This window comes from Jaculus jaculus, chromosome 1, assembly GCF_020740685.1.
Source record: "Jaculus jaculus isolate mJacJac1 chromosome 1, mJacJac1.mat.Y.cur, whole genome shotgun sequence".
In the NCBI taxonomy this organism is placed as follows: Eukaryota; Metazoa; Chordata; class Mammalia; order Rodentia; family Dipodidae; genus Jaculus; species Jaculus jaculus.
Genome location: NC_059102.1, coordinates 19,353,180 through 19,376,503, shown reverse-complemented (window position 1 = coordinate 19,376,503; position 23,324 = coordinate 19,353,180). Strand labels below are relative to the sequence as shown.

The 23,324-nt window shown below is 45.8% G+C and overlaps 1 protein-coding gene across 2 annotated transcripts in view; it reads left to right on the top strand.

Annotated features, from left to right (window-relative positions):
* Positions 1-2,467: 2,467 nt before the first annotated feature.
* Positions 2,468-23,324, top strand: part of Fhip2a (FHF complex subunit HOOK interacting protein 2A) — a 52,820-nt gene continuing 31,963 nt past the window's right edge. The window contains exons 1-3 of one of the 2 annotated variants that reach the window (XM_045154803.1): positions 2,468-2,620; positions 13,753-13,831; positions 17,684-17,853. In XM_045154803.1, the coding sequence (XP_045010738.1) occupies positions 2,576-2,620; positions 13,753-13,831; positions 17,684-17,853 (294 nt within the window). In that variant the 5' untranslated portion in view covers positions 2,468-2,575. Of the gene's footprint in view, positions 2,621-3,395; positions 3,478-13,752; positions 13,832-17,683; positions 17,854-23,324 lie in introns of those variants that run through there. The other variant, XM_045154810.1, reaches the window with a different exon arrangement.

Genomic DNA, 23,324 nt, shown 5'->3' with positions numbered 1-23,324 from the left:
ATAAATAAATACATAAAGAAAGAAAGATGTGTATTACCAAACCTGGCTTCTACATTAAAAAAAATTTTTTAAGACATTGAAATAGAAGTGGGACTAGTTTGGAAGATGGAGTTTGGTGGGATTGGGTAGGGGATAAGAGGAGTAATTGGGATGAATATGATCAAAATGCATCATATGGGGCTGGGGAGACACCTCGGTAGCTAAAGGTGCTTGTTTGAAAAACCTGCAGGCCTGGGTTTGATTCCCTAGTACCCATATAAGTAAAGCCAGATGCACCAAGTGGGTCATGTGTTTGGGGTTTATTTGCAGCACCAGGAGGCTCTGGTGCACCTATACTCTCCCACTCTCTTGCCTATGCTTGCGAATAAATAAAATATTAAAAAAAACAACATATTGTCAAAACACAACAATTGTCAAAAAATAAATTTCAGAAAGAACTTCCATGTCCTCTTGGTGACATATAACCAGAATAAAATAATGCTTTCCAGGATACAGAATTTTTTTTTAATTAATTAATTATTTATTTGAGAGCAACAGACACAGAGAGAAAGACAGATAGAGGGAGAGAGAATGGGCGCGCCAGGGCTTCCAGCCTCTGAAAATTAACTCCAGACGCGTGAGCCCCCTTGTGCATCTGGCTAACGTGGGACCTGGGGAACCGAGCCTCGAACCAGGGTCCTTAGGCTTCACAGGCAAGCGCTTAACCGCTAAGCCATCTCTCCAGCCCCAGGATACAGAATTTTTATTTATTTTCAAACACACTCATTGAGAGAGAGAGAGAGAGAGAGAGAATGAAAGACACGACAGCACAGATTTTTTTTTTCCAAGGTAGGGTCTCACACTAACCCAGGCTGAGCTGGAATTCACTATGTAATCTCAGGGTGGCCACAGACTCATGGAGATCCTTCTACCTCGGGAGTGAGCCACCACTCCCGGCTAGATTTTTTTTTTTTTTTTGTTTAAGTTTCCATCCAATTTAAACTTCTAGTCTGAGTTGTTTCTTTTAGGCTTGGTTAATACACCATTGCATAGTATCTTAAGAAACTAAGTTTTAGACAGGTGTGGTGGTATGTGTTTTAATCCCAGAGGCAGAGATAGGAGGATTACTGTGAATTCCAGGTCAGCCTGCTGTAGAGTGAGACCCTGACTTGGAAACCCCAAGCCCCGCAAAAAAAAATAAATAAAATAATAATAATAATAATAATAAAGTAACGAAGTCTTTACATTGTACCTACATCCATCAGTCCTAGGCATTTGTAGAATCCTTTCTGATTTTGCTCACTAAAGTTTGCATTTGAAAAGTGAACAGAAAAGGCTACATTGATTCCTTGCACATAACTATCAAACATCATACATTATTTGAGTTATTTACTTGAAATATTGTTGTTTGGAGCTGGGGGCGTGTTGGCGCACGCCTTTAATCCCAGCATTTGGGAGGCAGAGGTAGGAGGATCGCCGTGAGTTCGAGGCCACCCTGAGACTCCATAGTGAATTCCAGGTCAGCCTGGGCTAGAGTGAGACCCCACCTCAAAAAAACAAAACAAAAAAAATTATATATAGTTATTTGTGTGTGTTCATGTGTGTGCGAGAGAGAGAGAGAGAGAGAGAGAGAGAGAGAGAGAGAGCAAGAGAGCGAGCGAGCGAGTACACTCACACCAAGGTTTCTTACCACTGCAGGGGAACTCAGCAAGCCCGTGCCACTTTGTGAATTTGGCTTTATGTGGGTACTGGAGAATCGAACCTCAGACTTTTTGAACGCAAGTGCCTTTAACCACTGAGCCATCTCCGCGGCCATTATTTTAACTTGGCTATTTGGGTCTTCCTATTTTGATGATATTAATGATATATTCTGCACTTAAGCAAAGCCATTTCACCTGCACTTGATCCGTTCAGGTCCGTAGCATCTTAGACCCCGTCGTCTTTGCTTTGGGGAATACCTGCCTTCCACATCCGCCCTGAATATTATACACGCGTAAGGAATGCTGGATTTCCCCACGGAGGGTGGCTGAACCGCAGCCAGAATGCCGGGGCGGGGGGCGGGGCGGGGGCCGGGGCGGGGGGGCGGGGGCCGGGGCGGGGGTGGGGGGGTGCGAGGGGGGTGGGGGCGACCCGACGGCTCTGCGCACTGCGCCGCCCGCCCCGGGGTTGGCCCAGCGTCCGGCCGCCGCCCGCATCCGGCCAGGCCCGGCCCCGGGGTTCCCCCCCGCAAGGCCGCCGCGGCGCCCCCTGCAGGCGGCGGCGGGCGGAGCGGGCGGAAGGAGCCGAGCGCGGCTGCCACGGTGTCCGAGCCGCCGCCGCCAACGCCGCCGCCAGCGCCGCGGGAGCTTCGCGGGGCCGGAGTCCGCCGAGCGCCGTCCCCGCCGCGCCCGCCCGCCCCGCCGCGGCCTCCCGCCCCGCCGCCCGAGCGCCGCGCCCCGCCGTGCCTCGGCCGCCCGCCCGCCCGTCCTGCCCGCCCCGCCTCGCCCCGGCCTTCACTCTGGAGCGGCCCGGGCAGCCGCAGCAGGGGCGGCGGCGGCGGCGCATCGAGGAACTCTCCAGGTCGTCCCGGGAGAGGCTGCTGCAGTCCCGGGACAGGATGTTCTCCAAGTTCACCTCCATCCTGCAGCACGCCGTGGAGGCGGTAAGGGCGGCCGGCCGCGGGCCTCACGACAGGCCGGGGATTGGCGGCGGCCTACGGCTCCCCTGCCGGCCGCGGTCGGCGCTCGGAGCCCGGGGCGGGGGGGGGGGAGGTCGAAGGCGGGACGCCGCGGGTCCCGGGGGTCTTCCCGGCCGGCGGGGACGAAGGGTGACGGCGGTGGGCCCGGCCGGGCTGTCGGTGGGCGTCCATGGCCCTGCCAGGGTCAGGGGAGCTCGCCGACCGTTAACCTTTCCCGGGGGCCGAGCGGGGAGGTGTCGGGGGAGTGGGGGGAAGTGGCCAGCTTGGGGGCCGGACAAAAGAGACGACCGCGCACGGTTGCTGGGCTTTGTTTGGCTTTGTTGCGGGGGGTGGACGGTGCCCAGGTGGGACCTGGCGGGCCCGCAGCTGGCCGGCCCGGCTTTCATCGTGCTGCCCAGGCCGGCTGGACCTGATCGATCGATCGATCTATCGCTCGATCCGCAACAGGACTCTGCAGGGTCCCCACGGAGCTTGCTTGCAGCGGGGTCTAAGCGCTGACCATCTGGCTGCTCTCGGGTCGAACCACGCGCTTCCTGGACGCGCTGGCCGTGACCTGCGGCCGTGCTGCACTCGGGAGGGTGGTCCGAGCTGCGCAGAGGAGGGCACGCTTCCCCAAAATAGCCCGGAATAGAGGAATTTCCCAGAACCACCTCAAAAGAGAACGCCTGGCCCCCCGCGGTGCCCCAGAGACCGTCGCTTTACTTGAGTTGTTTACTGGATCCTGAGAAAAATGGCCCAAATTGAATAATGCCTTCTGTCAAGTAGCCGTTGCACTCCGGTCCTTTTGAGATGGCATTGTCTTTCCATGTTCTGATGACATGGTACATAGCACTTTAAAACCCACGTGACTTTCGAAAAGTAAAATAGCACCGAGTGGTTACTATGCTCAGATAAACATGAATATGTGAAGAAAACAGAACCTTAGTACAATTGTTGCTTCAGTTATGTGTGGGAATGCTTGAACTTTTAGGTCTAGGACAGGCGTTGGGAAAAACAGCAAATCAAGAAAGACGGTGTCCCTTAAGAGTTTTGTTACACACAGCGATAAGAGTCTTTAAGACTTTACAACATACGTGAAACTATTTAGTCAAAATTTATAAGTACAGTTTGTATTGTAGCTTAGAATACCAAGAACTTTTAAAATCGAGTTTAAGGCTTTTTGGCTTGGTTTTGTTTCGGGCAGGGTCTTACTGTCGCCCAGGTTTATCTGGGACTCACTCTGTAGCCTCAGGCTGTCCTTGAGTTCACCATGCCGTGATCCTCCCACCTCAAACTCCCCAGTGCCCGGATTAAAGACTAGCTCTACCGCGTGCCCAGCGATTTTAGTTTTTAGTACTGGTGATTGAACCCAGGGATCTGTCAAATGCTCCACAGGAGCTCATTCTTGGACCCACAGTCTCATTCCTTTAAAAAAAAACAATTTTTTTTGCAGGGTCTTCCTAAGTTGTCCATGCTGGCCTTGAACTTGCCATCTTTCTGCCTCAGCCCTGGGAGTAATGAATTATAGTTGTGTGCTACTGTGCTTGGCTAGAATTTATTTAGAGGCTCAACTTTGTCCCAAGGCCTCTGCTTCCTATCCTGTCTTATAATTGTGTATATCATTAACATTTGCCAAATTATCCGTGTAGAATTGTGGTTCTGTAATAACCGGGCTCTCCCTTCTGCTAAGGGGAGGAAGAAGTTGGAATGGATCTTATTCACCCCTGCTTTTTGAGTGTTGGGATTAAAAGACATGCACCACTAGCCCTGGCTAAGAAAATCTTTTAATATACTTTTTTGCCCCCCCCTTAACATTCTCCTTTAAATGCTCATATGTACTGATAAGTAAGCCATTCTGTGGTATTTGAAGAATGTTTTTTCATAACACTAGTTATGCAGTTCCATTTATGTTTTTGCCTATTTTCAAACAAATCTCCCCATTCTTCAGTTCCTTGGCGTTTCCTCTCGACTGTTAATTTCTGGGGCAGCATTCCAGTTAACGTAATCATCGTTCTGCAGAGGTTGAGGGACTCAGACCTGCAAGCAAAGGGCCTTTCTTTTCAGTCGCCCTCTTACGTGTCTGCAGAGCAGTGCTCTCTCCCAGCCATCTGGCTCTGCAGTGTCTGGGGTTCCGTGTTCAGTCTGGCAAGCTGCGCTTTAAGGCTGGTCAGATGCATGTTCTCTAAAAGAGGCTCGATGTAGAGCTGTGTGTGTGTGTGTGTGTGTGTGTGTGTGTACGTACCAAAGCCAGAAGTAGATGTTGGAAGACATTCTCTGTTAACTCTTCTTTGACAGATGCTCTCTTGCTGAACCTAGAGCTCTATATGCAGCCAGTCTAGCTAGAGAGTGAGCCTGAGGGACTCCCTGTCTGTGCCTCCCCATTGCTGGGATTAAAGGCACGCACCACTATGTCGAGTATTTTCTCATATTTGTGAGGCCAGTGCTTTACCGGCTAAGCCTCTTCCTCAGCCTCAGGTGTAGAGAGTTTTTTTTGTTGTTGTTGTTTTTGTTTTTTTTTTTGGGGGGGAGGCTAGGTCTCACTCTATCCCAGGCTGACCTATAACTCAGTCTGTAGCCCCAGGCTGGCATGGAACTAAACTCATTGATCAGTGATCTCTGAACTCAGTCAGTGATCCTCTTACTCTGCCTCCCAGTGATCTGGCCCAGTTCTGTTTTTTTTTTGTGTTTTTTTTTTTTTTTTGGAAGTAGAGTCTTGCTCTAGCCCAGGCTGACTTCGAATTCACTATGTAGTCCCAGGGTAGCCTCAAATTTAGAGCAATCCTCCTACTCTGCCTCCCAAGTGCTGAGATTAAAGTAGTGTGCCACCATGCCCAGCTAAAAATTGTATCTATTTGCAAGCAGAAAGATGTAAACCCCGAGGGGGAGCAGAGAATGGGTGTGCCAGAACTCCAGATGCATCTGGCTTTACATGGGCACTGGGGAATTGAACCTAGACTGTTAGGCTTTGCAAGCAAGCACCTTTAACTGCTGAGCCATCACTCCAGCCCCTGTTTGTTTGTTTTTCTTTCTTTTTGTTTTTTGTTTTTCAGGAAAGGGTCTTACTCTGGTCCAGGCTGACCCGGAATTAACTATGGAGTCTCAGGGTGGCCTCGAACTCATGGCAATCCTCCTACCTCTGTCTCCCAAGTGCTGGAATTAAAGGCGTGTGCCACCATGCCCAGCCCCCCTGTTTGATTTTTTGAGATAAGTTCTCCTATAAGTTAGGCTGGTGTAGAATTAATTCACTGTGTGTGTCACTAAGAGCCACCTTGAACTACTGATCCTCCTGCCTTCATCTCCAAGTTCTTGAATTACTGGCAGGTGCCATCACACTTAGCTTGTTTTTGCTTTGTGGTACTGAGGATTGATCCCAGAGCTGTGACCAGCTCTCCACCCCTGAGTTATATCCCTAGTATTTTTTTTTTTCTTTTCTTTTTCGAGGTAGGGTTTCTTGTTAGCCCAGGATGACCTGGAATTCCCTATGCAGTCTCAGGGTGGCCTCAAACTCTTCTCAATCCTCCTACCTCTGTCTCCTGAATGCTGGGATTAAAGGTGTGTGCCACCACGCCCAGTTTAGTATTTCTGTTTTGAAACAGCATCTCACTGAGCTATCCAGGCTGGCCTCAAACTGGAGACCTTCTATCACCTAAGTAGCTGAGGTAACATGTATGTGCCACCATGCCAGGCTAATGTTATTTAATTAATGTTTTTTTCCCATCTTGCTGTTAATTATTTACAAAAAGAAAAAAACCCATAAAATAGTTTTAAAGTGTATATTTGAAAATGTGTTATTAAGCTCACAGACTGCACTTTGAGTATAGGAGAGAAATTAACACCTGGACAAAAATCCAGAGCTGTAATTCTTGTCTCCTCTCTGAAAGGACCTTCTTCCTTTTATAGCAGTGACTGGTGGGTAAGGGTCTTATGAAATGCATGTGTTCCATTAGTCACTTGCCACCAGACCTGTCTTAAAAGTTTGTTTTGCAGAACTTTCCCAAAGGATAAATCACACTCCATTTGGTATTTAAGGCCTGGTCCACTGTGGTGGTCATCTTCTCTTACATTCCAACCAGTTTTCTCCCGTTGTGGGCAAGTTTTATTCCAGAGAGGATACAAGGCAGGTCCCTAAACTTTTACCTCTTTTAATGAATTCAGTGGAAGGCATCCTTCAGAATTGGAATGTCATGCTTTCGGAGATTGTAGGTAAGAACAAGCGGGGTAGCCAGAGGCAGAGGCAGGAAGATTACCACAATTCAAGGCTAGGCTGGTCTCCATAGTGAGTTCCAGGTTGACTAGGGCTACATAATGAGACCCTGCCTCACAACAACAAACAATAAAAAAGCAAGTTGGGACTGGCGAGATGGCTTCGTGGTTAAGGCACTTGTCTGCAAAGCCGAAGGACCCTGGCACACCCATTCTTTCTCTCTTGCCTGTGAAGTCTAAGGACCCCGGTTTGAGGCTTGATTCCCCAGTACACACGTAAGCCAGATGCATGCAGAGTTCGTTTGCAGTAGCTGGAGGCCCTGATGTGTCCATTCTCTCTCTCTCTCTCTTCTCTCTCTGCCTTTCTCTGTCTGTCTGTCACTCAATTAAAACAAACAAACAAACAAAAAGAACACCGAGCGTTTTCTTTTCTTCCAGTACTGGGGACTGAACCTAGGGCCTCACACATGCTAGTCAACTACTCTACCACTGAGCCATATATCACAGGCCCTGAAGATAGAGCTCAGACTGGCCTTAATCACCATCCTCCTGCTTCATTGTTTCAGCACTTTTCCTTCTGTATGCACAACAATCAACTAGTAGTTCTTTTTTTTTTTAAGTCAGTAAAAATAAAATGAATCTACTCTATCCTGGGAATTAAAACTCACATTAGCTGGGCATGATGGCACCTGCCTTTAAGTCCAGCACTCAGGAGGCAGAGGTAGGAGGATCACTGTGAGTTCGAGACCACCCTGAGACTACATAATGAATTCCAGTTAACCTGGGCTAGAGTGAGACCCTACGTCAGAAAAACAAAACAAGGACTGGAGAGATGGTTTAGCAGTTAAGGTGCTTGCCTGAGAAGCCTAAAGACCCATGTGCAATTCTTCAGGTCCCACATAAGCCAGATACTCATGGTGGCACATGTGTCTGGAGTTTGCAGTAGCTGGAGGCCCTGGCGTGCCCATTCTCTCTCTTTCTCTTTTTCACTCTCTCTTGTCTCTAATAAATAAGTAACAATAACTTTATTTTTTTTATTTATCTATTTTTTAAAATATTTTTTGTTCATTTTTTATTTATTTATTTGAGAGCGACAGACATAGAGAGAAAGACAGATAGAGGGAGAGAGAGAGAATGGGCGAGCCAGGGCTTCCAGCCTCTGCAAACGAACTCCAGACGCGTGCGCCCCCTTGTGCATCTGGCTAACGTGGGACCTGGGGAACCGAGCCTCGAACCAGGGTCCTTAGGCTTCACAGGCAAGCGCTTAACCACTAAGCCATCTCTCCAGCCCAGTAACAATAACTTTAAAAACAAACATAAAACCCTCAGGTTAAACCAGTGATGTCTCTCAGTTCTTGTCGCATTCAACATATGTTTTATGAGCCACTGAAAGCACAGCACAGTGCTGGGGACAGAGTGTATTTCTATCTTTGCACGGGTCAGATCACAGCATAAACACTGCCTGAGAACGCGTGAAGCCTCTAGGGCTAGGTGAACAGGGTTCCCGTCTAGCCTTCTCCTGACTTCTGTACCTGGATGGCCTTTCTAAGTCGTCCACTGCACTTTCTTCACTCTGACGTGGGCTGATTAGATCCACCTCAGAACTGTTGAGCGGATTGAAATGGACTGCCCCTGAGCACTGTCTTTGGTGACTGGCCCCATGGAAGTGCTCAGTGTGTGCTAGCTTATTTATCTGGGTGGTTAGTTTGCCTGGCAAGGGAGTTCTGTGGGGGAAGGGAGACCGAGTGGTTGGAGAAGGTGCTCTGGAACCTTCCAGAGACTAGCTATTTCATGGAGAGTCAGTAAAGATGTGGAGAGAATTACAAACTATGAGGGGAAGCCTGGCATGGTGGCTCATACTTGCCATCCAGCACTTGGGAGGGGGCTGAGGCAGGAGGATTTCTGAGTTTGAGATCATCCTGGGCTGCATAGTTCCAAGCCGGCCTGGGCTATGACATGAGACCTTGTCTCAAGAAAAACAAAACAAAGACAGGGGTGGCAGCCCATGCCAGTAATCCCAGCACTCAGGAGGTGGAGACAAGACCGTCAGTTGAAGGCCAGCCTCAGGTACTTAGGGAGTTTGAGGCCAGCCTGGACAACACGAGTTTCTGTCTCAAAATACAAACTCTGGGCTGGAGAGGTGGCTCAGATGTTAAGGCGCTTATCTGCAATGCCTAACAACTGGGTTTGAATTCCTCAATACCCACATAAATCCAGATGTCTGGAGTTCATTCCTTGCAGTGGCTAGAGGCCCTGGCGCACCCATTTGCTCATTGTCTGCCTCTTTCTATCTCTCTCCCAAATAAATAAATAATTGAAATACTTAAAAATAATAAAAAACAAAAGAAAGGTAAAGTTGAGGGATAGTAAAAAGAAGCATTTTCAAAGATAGGGGTCTGAGCAACGTAGGAGCTTCTCATGAAAATTTAAGACTATTACAGCTGAACATGGTGGTACCCACTGAGGCAGGAAGACCTCAAGTCCATGGCCAACCCAGGAAACTTAGTGAGACTATCACAAAATAAAAAGTGAAAAAGAGGGTTGGATAAGCCACCTGCCTGTGAAGCCTAAGGACCCAGGTTCAATTCCCCAGTACCCACATAAGCCAGATGCACATGGTAGTACACGCCTCTGGAGTTTGTTTGCAGTGGCTGGAGGCCCTGGTGTGCCCATTCTCTCTCTCTCTCTCAAATAAAACATAAAATACTTAAAGAAACTAAAGAGGGCTGAGGTCACTCAGTGGTAGAGTACTTGCCTAGCATATTCAAAGCCCTGGATTTAATCCCTAGCACCCCCCCCTCAAAAAAAGAAAAGAAAACAAGAGGTAGGCAGATCGATGTGAGTTCAAGGCCACCCTGAGGCTATACAGTGAACAGAGTGACTTTCTGGTCAGCCTGGGCTAGAGAAAGACCCTGCCTCAAAAAAAAAAAAAAAGACTTTAGTGTGTATAAACTTTGAAGTGCTGTCTGTCTGGCAGTGTCAGTATGTCAGTCACTGCTGGGCCCATCCATTGCTTCAGGGAATAAACGGAGTTGGAGAGCAGAGATGGGGTGATTGAAAGCATGACAGGATCCCAGCCCCGTCCTGTCCTGTGTGTAGCCTCCAGGAGGAGAGGGCCAGTTACGCAATGACAAATGGGGCAAGGGCCAGGAGAGAGCCGGAGGGCAGGAGCCGCAGGGCACAGGAGGAAGAGACGTCACAGGGAGCCTAGGTGTGCGGGTCATGCCTGGTTGGGGCAGTGCTTACATGAAATCTTACAGATCGAACCTCTGTATAACGAAAAGTTAAATTAGAATCTCCTGGTGCCGAGCCACTCGTCCAGTTTTGTTTTTTGTTTGTTTGCTTTTGTTTCTTCCTACCATTTTTTTTTTTTGAGATAGTCTCACAAGGTGAAACACTTGTCTGCAACTCACTCTGTAGAGTAAGCAATCCTCCTGCCTCTCCCCTCTAAGTGATAGGATTATGAGTGTAAACCAGGGTGTTGGTCTGTTGTTTTTGTTTGTTTTGTTTTATTTGTTTGTTTTTTTGAGGTCGGGTCTCACTCTAGCTCAGGCTGACCTGGAATCCTCAGGGTGGTCTCAGGGTGACATGTGCCACCATGCCAGGCCTGGATTATATTTTGTTTTTGAGGTGGAGCTATCTCACTCCAACCCAGGGTGACCTGGAATTCACTCTGTCGTTTCAAGCCAGCCTCCTCTAACCCATGGTGATCCAACCCCTTGGCCTCTCCAGTGGTGAAATTAGAGACTATAAAGTGTAAAGGCTGCTGCTGAGATTAAAGGCATGCACCATTACACCTGTCTCTGATGCTTTTTCTTTCTTTTTGGTTTTTCAAGGTGGGGTTTCACTCTAGCTCAGGCTGACCTGGAACTCACTATGTAGTTTCAGTCTGGTCTCAAACTCACAGTGATCCTCCTACTTCTGCCTCCCAAATGCTCAGATTAAAGGCATGTGCCACCACACTTGTATTTAAAATTTTTTTTGTTTTGTTTTGTTTTGTTTTGTTTTGTTTTGAGGTAGGGTCTCACTCTAGCTCAGGCTCACATGTAATTCACTATGTAGTCTCAGAGTGGCCTTGAACTCACAGAGATCCTCTTGCCTTTGCTGCAATTAAAGGTGTGTGCCACCATACCTGGCTAGTACATTCTATTTCTGTTTATCCCATTTGTTAGTACATTTAAATATATACAGCTACATACTACCAAAGATCTTAATTTCTTTTTAAAAGTAGGCCTCTGGAGGCAGAGGTAGGAGGATCACCATGAGTTCGAGGCCCCCCAGAGACTACGTAGTTATTTCCAGGTCAGCATGGACCAGAGAGACCCTACCTCGAAAAACAAATCAAAACAACTACAACAACAATAAAAAAAAAAGTCTTAGGTGATTTCCTATTTCAGACTGATGTAAATATTTTTGATCTCTCTCTCTCTCCCCCCCACCCCCAGGTAGGGTTTTACTCTAGCTCAGATTGACCTGGATGGAATTCACTATGTAGTCTCAGGGTGGCCTCAGACTCCTGGTGATCCTTCTACTTCTGCCTCCCAAATACTGGGATTAAAGGCATAAGCCACCATGCCCTGCATTTTTGATCTCTTAATTGAGTTCTGTACAGACAGAATAGGCACGGATGCTGGTAACTTTTTAGTTCCATTTTCTTTTCATAAATACATTGCCCTTTTTGGATTGAGATACTTAATGTGTGTGTTTGACCAATATTTGTAAGTTGCACAATAGTTTGGAAATTGTTTTGACAGTGTAGTCAAACTTTGAGGCCATGGAGGGAGGAAAACAAGGGTCGACATGGAACAATGTGGCACGGAACCTGACCTGCTTTAGATCGTGTGTGTAGAGGAAGCGGGTGAAAATGGAGGGTCACTCTGCCACATCTTGGTTCCCAGAATAGAAACCTGCTTGTTCTAAACTAGCCTGGGTCTGACCACAATTTGACAGGCAAGTTTAGGACTACCTCTGCCTCCCAAGTGCTGGGATTAAAGGCGTGTGCCACCATGCCCGGCTTATGTTTTTGTTTTTTTTTAAAAAAACTTATTTTTTATTTGAGAGAGAAAGAGAGGTAAAGAGGCACATAGAGAAAATGGGTGTGCCAGGGCCTGTAGCCACTGCAAACGAACTCCAGACCTATGTACCACTTGTGCATCTATCTGGCTTATGTGGGTACTGGAGAATCAAACCTAGGTCCTTAGGCTTTGCAGGCCTTAACCTAAGCAATCTGTTCAGCCCTATATAGGTTTTGCTGAGGTAAGGTCTCACTCTAGCTCAGGCTGACCTGGAATTCACTCTGCAGTCTCCGGGTGGCCTTGAACTCATGGCAGTCCTCCTACCTCTGTCTCCTGAGTGCTGGGATTAAAAGCATGCACCACCATGCCTGGCTTAAAAAAATATTTTTATTTGTTTATTTGCAAGCAGAAAAAGAGAAGAGACACAGAGAATGGGCACGCCAGGGCCTCCAGCTGCTGCAAACAGACTCCAGCTGCATGTGCCACTTTGTGCATCTGGCTTTACGTGGGTACTGGGGAATTGAACTCAGGTCATTTGGCTTTGCAGGCAAGCACCTTAACCATTGAGCCATCTCTCCAGCCCTCTTTCACTCATTATAAGGAAATGATACTGGAGAAGGTGTAGCCAGCCTTTCTGCCCACTTAACATATATCCCACCTGCTTGTTAGCTTGCAGTAAAATGGCTGAAGGAATGTAATTTAGGTCTTGAAACTTTCAGAGTGTATTCAAAGCTTAAAATGGCCATGTGTAGTGGCGTATGCCTTTAAACCCAGCACTCAAGAGGCAGAGGTAGGAGCACTGTTGTGAGTTTATCTTCTCTCACCCTGAGAATGCATAGTGAATTCCTGTTCTGCCTGGGCTAGAGTGAGACCCTATCTCAAAAAACAAACAAAAAAGCTTAAAATGTAAAATATCTTTGAATTTTTAAAAATTTATATTGGTAGTGTCTTGTTTATGTGGTTATTTTGCTAAAAATATGCACTGCTTAATCCGGGCTTTCACAGGAGAAGATTTACTTGGGTGTTCTTGAGAGAAGGCAGCAGTTTAATCTGATTAGGACGGTGCCTGTGCTGTGGTGATGACGTGTGACTAATTGTGCAGCGCTTTCACTCTGTCTCCTTCAAAGTCCTAGGTTCACAGAGCTCTGGCTATCAGCAGTTTCATTTTACAGCTACCTTTGCCATAGAGTATGGTGTGTTTTGATTTAACATAGCTGCTTTTGAAGTTACGTGGTAACAAGGAAGGGTTTGGGAGAAACCTAAAGCTCTATTTTATTTTATTTCTTATTTATTTATTTATTTATTTGGTTTTTCGAGGTAGGGTCTCACTCTAGCCCAGGCTGACCTGGAATTCACTATGGAGTCTCAGGGTGGCCTCGAACTCATGGCGATCCTCCTACCTCTGCCTCCCAAGTGCTGGGATTAAAGGCATGCGCCACCACGCCCGGCTCTAAAGCTCTATTTTAAAAAAAATTTAATTTTTGTTTATTTATTTGTGAGAGAACTAGACAAACACAGAGAGAATGGGCGCATTAGGGCCCCCAGCCGCTGTAAGCACACTCCATATGCATGCACCACCAGGGGCATCTGACTTATGTGGGTCCTGAGCAATTGAACCTGGGGTCCTTTGCTTTGCAGGCAAGACCTTAATTGCTAAGCCATTTCTCTCTCCAGCCCTCCATTTTAATAATGTTGACAAATATGTTTTTCTTATTTCTCAGGAAGTCATTTTACTTCCTTGGACTCACCTGTTTTTCTTTCATATCTGACATCCAGAATCAAGTGCAGCTCTAATTTTTACCTGTGTTTGCATCAAAGTGGGCAAGTGTAGGGCCAGACTTTATGGGAAGCTTTTGATACCATGTTCTTAATTGCTGTGGTCTTTGTGTGTTTCTGTAGCTTGCGCCCTCTCTTCCTTTACAAGAAGATTTTGTTTATCACTGGAAGGCGATTACCCATTACTACATAGAGACCTCAGGTAAGAACAGTGCTGGTATTAAACAAAAATTTGTACAATACCAAGATCTACTTCAAAATAAGTGTTCAGAATTATTTTGTATTTAACTTTGATTTCACTTTTTAGTCATCTTTTAGGATCATTCATTCCTTTAAAAGTATATATATTGAGCAGCTACTGTATGTGCCAGGCATTGTTCTGGGCACTGGGGAATCAAGCAGTCATGTAACAGCCCTGTCCTGGTACAGCTGGTATATGGGCTGGGAAGGGAAATCAATCAGTGGAAAAATACATGTGTGTCAGATGACACGGGGAAAACAAGAGCCTGGGGGACCCTGGGGAAGAGAATCCGAGGAAGAGGACTGAGTGCAGTCCCTAGGACTGGTGCTTGTGCCTGCTTGGTGGGTCCCTGAAGTATGGCAGAGTGAGGGACTCGCCAGGGCCTCCTGAGCCATCCAGAGTACTCTGCTTTTGCTCATGGAAGACTTAGAGAGTTATAAGTAGAGCTGTGACATCGCCTGTTTTAAAGTGGTCACTCTGGATTCTGTGAAGAGACTGCTTTAGAGCAGCAGGTGAAGCTGGTGGAACATTCAGGCATATGGTGGAATGGACTAGGTAGTTTGAAGGGCTTGTACTCTGGATGTATTTGGAAGAATGCTAGATTATTTGTTGGGTAAGAGGGAATGAAAGTCAAGGTCACTGAAGGGCTGTGTATGAGTGATTGGAAAGTGAGAGGTGTCACTCACTAAGAAGAGCAGCGCTGGAGGAGCAGGTTTGCATGAGGACTTTGCACGCGTTCACCTTGGTATGCCTGCCACACAGCCAACTGGATATGCCAAGTTCAGAATTGGTTACAGGAATCTGGACTTATGGGACGATCTAAACAGATGGGCATTTAAAGCCATGAAAATGGATGAGATTATGCAGGGAAAAAAGAGAAAGAAAGATACTCGAGAGAACAGCATGCTAGGAAAGAGAGATGGGTTGTTAGTGGAGGTGCTGGACTGGGAATGGTCACTGTCATTTAGCTACAAGGAGCTTATTGGTGTGCGCTATAAGATCAATTTTAATGGCAGGGAGGAAAAAAAAAACCTGATTGGATGAAGGGAGTATGTTGAGGAAAAAATAGGTAGAAATGTGTAGACACTGGTAAGCTCTCTTCAGTGCTAGTGTAAGAGGAGGGAACTGAGAGGGAGATGTGGTGGCAAAGGGTTGTTTTTTAAATTTTTTTTGATATTTATTTATTTGAGAACAAGAAAGAGGGAGGGAGGGAGGGGGAGAGAGAGAATGGGCACACCAAAGCCTTCAGCTGCTGCAAACGAACTCCAAATGCATGTATCACCTTATGTATCTTGACTTACATGGGTCTGGGGAATTGAACCTGGATCCTTTGGCTTTGCAGGCAAGTGTCTTGTTATCTTTCATGACTTGGAATACATTACTCCATGCCCTTCTGGCTTTGAAAGTTTGTGTTGAGTAATCTGCTGTGATCCTGATGGGCTTGCCTTTGTATGCGACTTGATTTTCCTCACTAACTGCTTTTAATATTTTTTCTTTGGTTTGTGTGTTTGGTAGTTTGATTATAATATGGCAAGGAGAGGTTCTTTCCAGGTTTTGTCTTTTTGGTGTCCTAAAGGCTTCCTGTATCTGCATTGGCACCTCTTTCCCAATTTAGGGGAAGTTTTCTTCTGTGATTTTGTTGAAAATGCTTACTATGCTTTTGGAGTGAAATTCTTCTCCTTCTGCTATACCCTGAATTCTTTTTTATGTATTTTTTTTCAAATTTTTATTAACAACTTCCATGATTATAAAAATATCCCATGGTAACACCCTCCCTCCCCCCACTTTCCCCTTTGAAACTCCATTCTCCATCATATTCCCCCCATTCCCAATCAGTCTCCCTTTTATTTTGATGTCATAATCTTTTCCTCCTCTTATGATGGTCTTGTGTAGGTAGTGTTTCTTGTGTTATAATGTACATAGTTTTTGCATCTTGGATTAATTTAATGCTTGGATCTTCTAATTATCTGCAGTGTTAGTAGATGCATCAATATGATGTTATGTAGCTTCAGGGTAGGAGCTTAAGGTGCTAGGTTGTCTCTTAAGACTTTCAGAGTAACTACAAAAGTGACCCTAGATGTTGGGTTTGCCTGCTATGAGGGTATTCAAGAAGGCTCAGTGGAACAAAATACAGGCAGATTCCAAAATTTAACTAAACAATGTACACATTCAATGAAAAACAGTACAGAGTATTTGTGCAGAAGTAGGTATTATGACTACCAGATCCTTAAACAAAATCATAGTCCCTTTGGATGTGTATTGCCCCACACCCTTAATCCTGTCAACTAGGAGGCTAAGATTTCTGGTCTGTTGAGGGTTCCAAGTCAGCTTGTGACCATGTGAGGCCCTTCCCTGGTGTAATGCCGGTTACCTTTTGGGATGATTTTGGTCTCAATTATGCTGCACTCCTGCTTGGGTCCCTCTTCGTTGCGCTGTGGGGTCAGGTAGGCTGCCTGGGATGCTGGATCGCTGTTCTGATCACCTGTCAGGTGACTCCCTTCCCCAGGTCTCTGCTTGCTGGTGCTTACACTGGCGGTGGGGGAGGGGAGGCTATGGATGGTGGCTGATGTTTTCCTGCTGGTCCTCGCAATCATCTTTCTCATGAGCTGCTCCTCCATTGGTCCTTTCACGTTTCTTGAGTTTGTGAGGAGCCACAGGACCTGGTGCCGCCACTGCTGGAGCCGCTTCTGCCTGCTTCTGTGGGCTCTGGATGCTCTCAATCTCTCCTACTTCTCTGCTGCCATTGGTAATTTCTTATACACCGCACTTTTTAGTAGAAGAGTGTATTTTGCTTTTTTTGGCTTTTTCTCCCCTAAGCTGCTTTGGCGTGGTTCCTACGCCGCGGCCTTCTTCTGGTGTACGCTACCTGCAGGCAAGTGTCTTAACTCCTAAGCCATCTCTCCAGCCCATGCAGTTGTTCTTTTTTAGGAAGATGTAAGCAACTGGGCAGGAGTGTAACTCAGTGTTAGAGTACTTGCCTCATAGTCTCCCATCTGCAGCATTGTAAAAGGAGGATGGGAAGGAGGGAGGGAGGGAGGGGAAGAAGAACAGATGCAAGTATGATAAGCCTAGTGAGTAAAGGTAGTAAGGTAAGAAGATCTCTTAGCAGTATCCTGACATAAGCAAGAGAGAGGAATCTACTGTGCCAGCAGAGGCTGGCCACGAGCTGGTGGTGGGCAGTTTTTCGTGAAATAGGCAGAGGTGTAAACATAGGCCAAGTGTCGAGGTATGAGGGTCTTTAGAAGGTGCCTCCTGATGGCTTCTAGTTTTCTCAGTGAATAGAAGGGTGGAGGATAAACACGGGGAATGTGGACACGCTGGCTTGAAGATTAGCAAACTTTTTTTCTGGGAACGACCTGCCCATGCGTATTCTATTCAGAATCAGTGTCAGGTTCAGAGAAAGGATGCAAAAGGAAGGAATCAACAGGCAGTGCCTGGCCTGGGCTTTAAAGAATGTACTGATGTTCGCAAGGTCAATTAGAAGGGGAAGGCGTGTCAGGGGGAAGTTCCTGGCACATACAAAGGCCCAGAGTCGTGGCTGGCTTAGGAAGGACCAATGTGGATGGCAGAAAGTAGATCCTAGCTTCCAGGGATTGCTTCTAAGTTTCTGTGGGTGACTATTGGCAGATGACATGTGCTTCAGAGTATAGATTTACTCTTTGGATGTGTATGGAAAAAGCATCATGTTGACTCCAGAAGAGTCATGTGAGATTTTTCCCAGTTTGAATAGGAATAGGGGTATATGGAGGGTGTTAGTTACAAATGCAAAGTCTAAAAGTTCTTGAGTATTTGATGAGTGTTTCTTTTGTTTAGATGATAAAGCCCCTGTGACTGATACGAACATTCCATCCCACCTGGAGCAGATGTTAGATATACTGGTTCAAGAAGAAAATGAGCGGGAATCTGGAGAGACGGGGCCGTGCATGGAATACTTGCTCCATCATAAAATCTTGGAAACGCTGTACACGTTAGGGAAAGCTGACGTGAGTTTCTAACCCATACCATGTTCTTGGGCACGTAATTCATGTAGGGATGCCTTAGAATAAGCTGTCCGATACTCAGCGTAAGTGGGGAGGTACTCAATGCGCGTGTTAGGCATTGAGTTAAGATGAGGGAGAGACCTCCGCGCTCCCGCATGCTCTGCCGACAGCTGGTGCTTCTCTGCTTCGAACTGTGAAAGAAAGTTCAAGTCCAGGTGCTCACAATCAGAGGAAAGAGAAAGACCCTATTGAAATGGGTTATGGGCATCATTTGCATAACATGTCATCGATTATCCTGACATTAGATGAATATCCAGAATGGAATCTATTCATATTTTTTATTAATTTTTTTTAATTTTTATTAACATTTTCTATGATTATAAAATATATCCCATGGTAATTCCCTCCCTCCCCACCCCCACATTAATTTTTTTACTTTATCATTTTTTATTGACAACTTCCATAATTGTAAACAATATTTTAGGACTAATTTTGAAGTATCTTTGCAAAGCTAAGATTATGATAGAAAGTATTTTGTACCATAAAACTTTGAAGTTATGGTCATGTGTCACAACAGGGAAATGTGAGAAATGTGTGGGGTGATCTTGTTGTGTGGCTATCATAGTGTGTCCTTACACTCACCTGGGTGATGCTGCCTCCCAAACTGCTAGGCTTGGTGGAGTGCCCGTTGCTTCTAGACTATAATCTGTGCAGCATGCCTGTGTACCGAGTAGCAAGCAGTTGTAGGGTAATGCTAAGGGTCTGGGTATCTAAACACACCTAACTATAGAAAAGGTACAATAAAACCCCATGCCATGACCCTTAGCAAGTCTCTTAACCACTAAAACCTTAGAAGTGATTGTTAGGAGACTTTCTTTACCTTCTAAACATCTTTAGTTCTGTTTTATGGATTTCTGTAGTAAATATGAAAAGCAAACTAAACTAATGGACACATTTTAATAATAAGTAGTCATCTCTAGTATTAAAGAGGACATCCTTCCTTTTGACTACATCTATAAACTCTAGTTTAAAAAGAAAAGAGACCGGGCATGGTGGTGCATGCTTTTAATCCCAACACTCTGGAGGCAGAGATAGGAGGATTGCTGTGAGTTCAAGGCCAACCTGAGGCTATATAGTGAATTCCAGGCCAGCCTAGGTTAGAACGAGACCCTACCTTGAAAAACAAACAAACAAAAAATTTTTATTTATTTATTTATTTGAAAGCCGGCAGAGAAGAGAGACAGAGAGAATGGGCATGCCTGGGTCTCTAGCTGCTGCAAACAAACTCCGGGTGCATGCATATCTTTGTGCATCTGGCTTTATGTGGGTACTGGGAAATCAAATCTGGGCTCTTAGGCTTTACAGACAATGCCTTAACTGCCGAGCCATCTCTCCAGCCCCTGTAAAATCCAATTTTTAAAATTTTTTTTGTTTATTTTTATTTATTTATTTGATAGTGACAGAGAGAGAAAGAGGCAGATAGGGAGAGAAGAGAGAGAATGGACGTGCCAGGGCCTCCAGCCACTGCAAACGAACTCCAGACGCGTGCGCCCCCTTGTGCATCTGGCTAACGTGGGACCTGGGGAATCGAGCCTCGAACCAGGGTCCTTAGGCTTCACAGAAAAGCGCCTAACCGCTAAGCCATCTCTCCAGCCCAAAATCCAATTTTTTGATGGTAATTTTTTTTTTTTTTAACTTTTCTGTTCTTTTTTCTTGTTGGGTTTTTTTTTTTTTTTTTTTTTTTTTTGAGGTAGGGTCTTACTCCAGACTGACCTGTAATTCACTGTGTAGTCTCAGGCTGGCCTCAAACTCATTGGGATCCTCCAACCTCTGCCTCCTAAGTGCTGGGTTTAAAGGTGTGTGACACCATACCAGGCTTAAACTCCATTTATTTTTATTTATTTATTTGAGAGAGAAAGAGGCAGAAGATGAGGGAGGGAAAGAGAGAGAGAGAGAATGGGCATCCCAGGGCATCCAGCCACTGCAAATGAACTCTAGACACATGCGCCACCTTGTGCATCTGGCTTACATGGGTCCTGGGGAATCAGTTCTGGGTCCTTTGGCTTAGTAGGCAATGCCTTAACCGCTAAGTCCTTAAACTTCAATTTTCAAGTTAAATTTACTCACTTTGTTTTTTTTCTAAGCTTCAGTCTCCCTGGCATCCTGATATTTATTGTCATACTCTCTTCTTTTTCCTACCCTTTAAAGAGAGGGATTGAATTTAATAAACATTAATTGATGTTTAACAGAATGTTAGTGAGTGCACTATTAGTAAAATTATGTCCTTTTTAAATATTTTATTTTATCTTTTTAAGGAAGGAAGGCTTTATTTTGGCATGTGGTTTGAGGGTACACAGTCCATAATAGTGGGGAAGACATGAGGTGGAGGCATGAGGTTGCTGGTCTCATTGTGTCCTCTGTCCGGAAGCAAATAGAGATGAACACTCAGTTTTTCCTTTTTTCTTTTTAATCCAGTCTGGGGCTCTAGCCCATGGGATGGTGCCACTCACGCTCAGAATGGGTCTAACCGCTCATCGAACCCTTTCTGGAAATGCTTTTAGAGATGCTCACAGAGGTGTGTTTCCTAGATGACTCTTAAATCCAGTACAGTTGACCATTAAGATTAACCATCATAACATGGTAATAATTATGCATATTTCATAGGGCCATGGCATAGATTGGTAGATGTAGAATACTTAAATCAATGTTTGGCACATGGTAGATTTATTTTAAATCCTGTCTGTTACCATTTTCATGTGCTCCTTCCAGTCTCTTTCTGTCCCTATCACCCCACAAAACTGGTAGTAACTAGAAGGACTTTGTATTGCATGGCCCAAATATACTTTCTCTTGTGTCTCTTAAGCCAGTTGAACAAATGGTGATGCAGGTGTTCACTGAAAGATGGGTTCATTACCTCATTAAAAATAAATTCAGAGCTGGAGGAATGGCTTAGCGGTTAAGGCATTTGCATGCAAAGCCAAAGGACCCAGGTTCAAATCTCCAAGATCCACGTTAGCCAGATGCACAAGGGGGTGCACATGTCTGGAGTTCATTTACAGTGGCTGGAAGCCCTGGCACACCTATTTTCTCTCTCTCTCTCCCTCCCTCTCTCTTTCTCTCTTTCTCTCTCTCTCTCTCTCTCTCTCTCTCTCTCTCTCTCTCTCTCTTTCTCTTTCTCTGTCAAATAAATAAGTAAAAAATAATTTCATGGGCCAGGCATGGTAGTGCATACCTTTAATCCAGCCCTTGGTAGAGGTAGGTGGATCACTGGTGAGTTTGAGGCCGCCTTGAGACTACATGATGAATTCGAGGTCAGCCTTGGCTATAGTGAGACTCTAAGTCGAACCCCCACCCCCACAAAAAAATTCATTATTGTGCAAGACTGCAGGTGCACAGAGTTGTTCCACCTTCCTGAAATCATTTCTTTGATTTTATGACCTTTCTTCTTCATCCCCTCCCCTGTCTCTCTGGCCATCCCTGCTCAGTGTGCTTTTCTGCCTTCTCTCTTTGGCCTCCATGTTGGTGTCCCCTGGCATTGTCCTGGACATTCTAGTTGTATTACCTCTCTGGGTGATTGAGCACTATTTCTATTCTGAGAATTCTTGTCTTTCTGTTATATTCCCATCACTCATTTACTTAATTTGAGAGCAACAAAGAGGCAGAGAGAGAGAGAATGGGTGCACCAGGACCTCCAGCCACTGCAGACAAATTCCAGATGCATGTGCCCCCTTGTGCATCTGGCTAATGTGGGACCTGGGGAATTGAGCCTCGAACCTGGGTTCTTGAGCTTCACAGGCAAGTGCTTAACTTTTAAGCCGTCTCTCCAGCCCTAATATTTTATTTTTATTTATTTATTTGAGAGAGGGAAAGAGGAAGAGAGGAAGACAGGGAGGGAGGGAGAGAGAGAGAGAGAATATGGGTGTGTTAGGGCCCTCAGCCACTGCAAATGAACTCCAGATGCATGCACCACCTTATGTGCATCTGGTTTATGTGAGTCCTGGGGAATCAAAACGAGGTCCTTTGGCTTTGCAGGCAAGCACACGGCTAAACCATCTCTTCAGCCTCTTCCCCCCCCCCCCCAGGTAAGATCTTACTCTAGCTCAAGTTGACCTGGAATTCACTATGTAGTCTCAGGGTAAACTCTCAATGATCCTCCTACCTCTGCCTCCTGAATGCTGGTATTAAAGGCATGTGCCACCACTGCCTGGCTTAGTATAATGATTTCTGATGCAAGGGCACACTAATGCATTTTTCTGAATAACTTAAAGTAGTTGATGTCTTAAAAATATTATTGTAGGGCTGGAGAGATGGCTTAGTGGTTAAGCGCTTGCCTGTGAAGCCTAAGGACCCCGGTTCGAGGCTCGGTTCCCCAGGTCCCACGTTAGCCAGATGCACAAGGGGGCGCACGTGTCTGGAGTTCATTTGCAGAGGCTGGAAGCCCTGGCGCGCCCATTCTCTCTCTCTCCCTCTATCTGTCTTTCTCTCTGTGTCTGTCGCTCTCAAATAAATAAATAAATAAATATTAAAAATAATATTATTGTAGCCAGGCGTGGTGGTGCATGCCTTTAATCCCAGCACTTGGGAGGCAAGGGTAGGAGGATTATTATGAGTTTGAGGTCACCCTGAGACTACACAGTAAATTCCAGGTCAGCCTGGACTAGAGTGAGACCCTACCTCAAAAAAAAAAAAAAAAAAAAAGATTAAGCATGGTATATTCAGTTTAACACAAGGTATTTATATTATCTGAAAAGCTGAAATATACTTGAGTTAAGTGGATCGCTAGTTGCACTTTTTGAAGCTTAAAAATAACCTTTCTAGATAGCATGTCTGTGATGTGCCTTGGAAATACCCATCCTGTGACTATTTAGTTATGAGGCCAGTGTCTGCTTTATTGCAGAGCCCACGGCTCAGTTGACTCAGACGCTCTTAGTCACAGTGAGCAGCTTTCCTACTGCTCAGCAGAACAGCTGTGGGTTCTTAAAAACTTTTCAAGTAAATGTTCACTGCAGTCATAATGTAAGTGTTTTATAACTAGTTTAACACAAGGCTGAGGAGATGGCTTAGTGGTTAAGGCAGTTGCCTACAAAGCCTGAAACCCAGGTTTGATTCCTCAGTAGCCACAGAAAGCCAGATGCACAAAAATGTCGCATTACCGGGTATGGTGGCTCACGCCTTTAACCCAGCACTCAGGAGGCAGAGGTAGGAGGATTGCTGTTAGATCAAGGCTACCCTGAGATTACAGAGTGAATTCCAGGTCAGCCTGGGCTAGAGTGAGACCCTACCTCAAAATGGAAAAAAAACAAAGGCACACGCATCTGGAGTTCATTTGCTGTGGCTGGAGGCCCTGGCACACCCATGCTCTTTCTATTTGTCTCTCTTCTCTCTGCTTACAAACAAGTTAAAGAAGTATCTTAAAAATTATTAGGAAGCCGGGTGTGGTGGCGCACGCCTTTAATCCCAGCACTTGGGAGGCA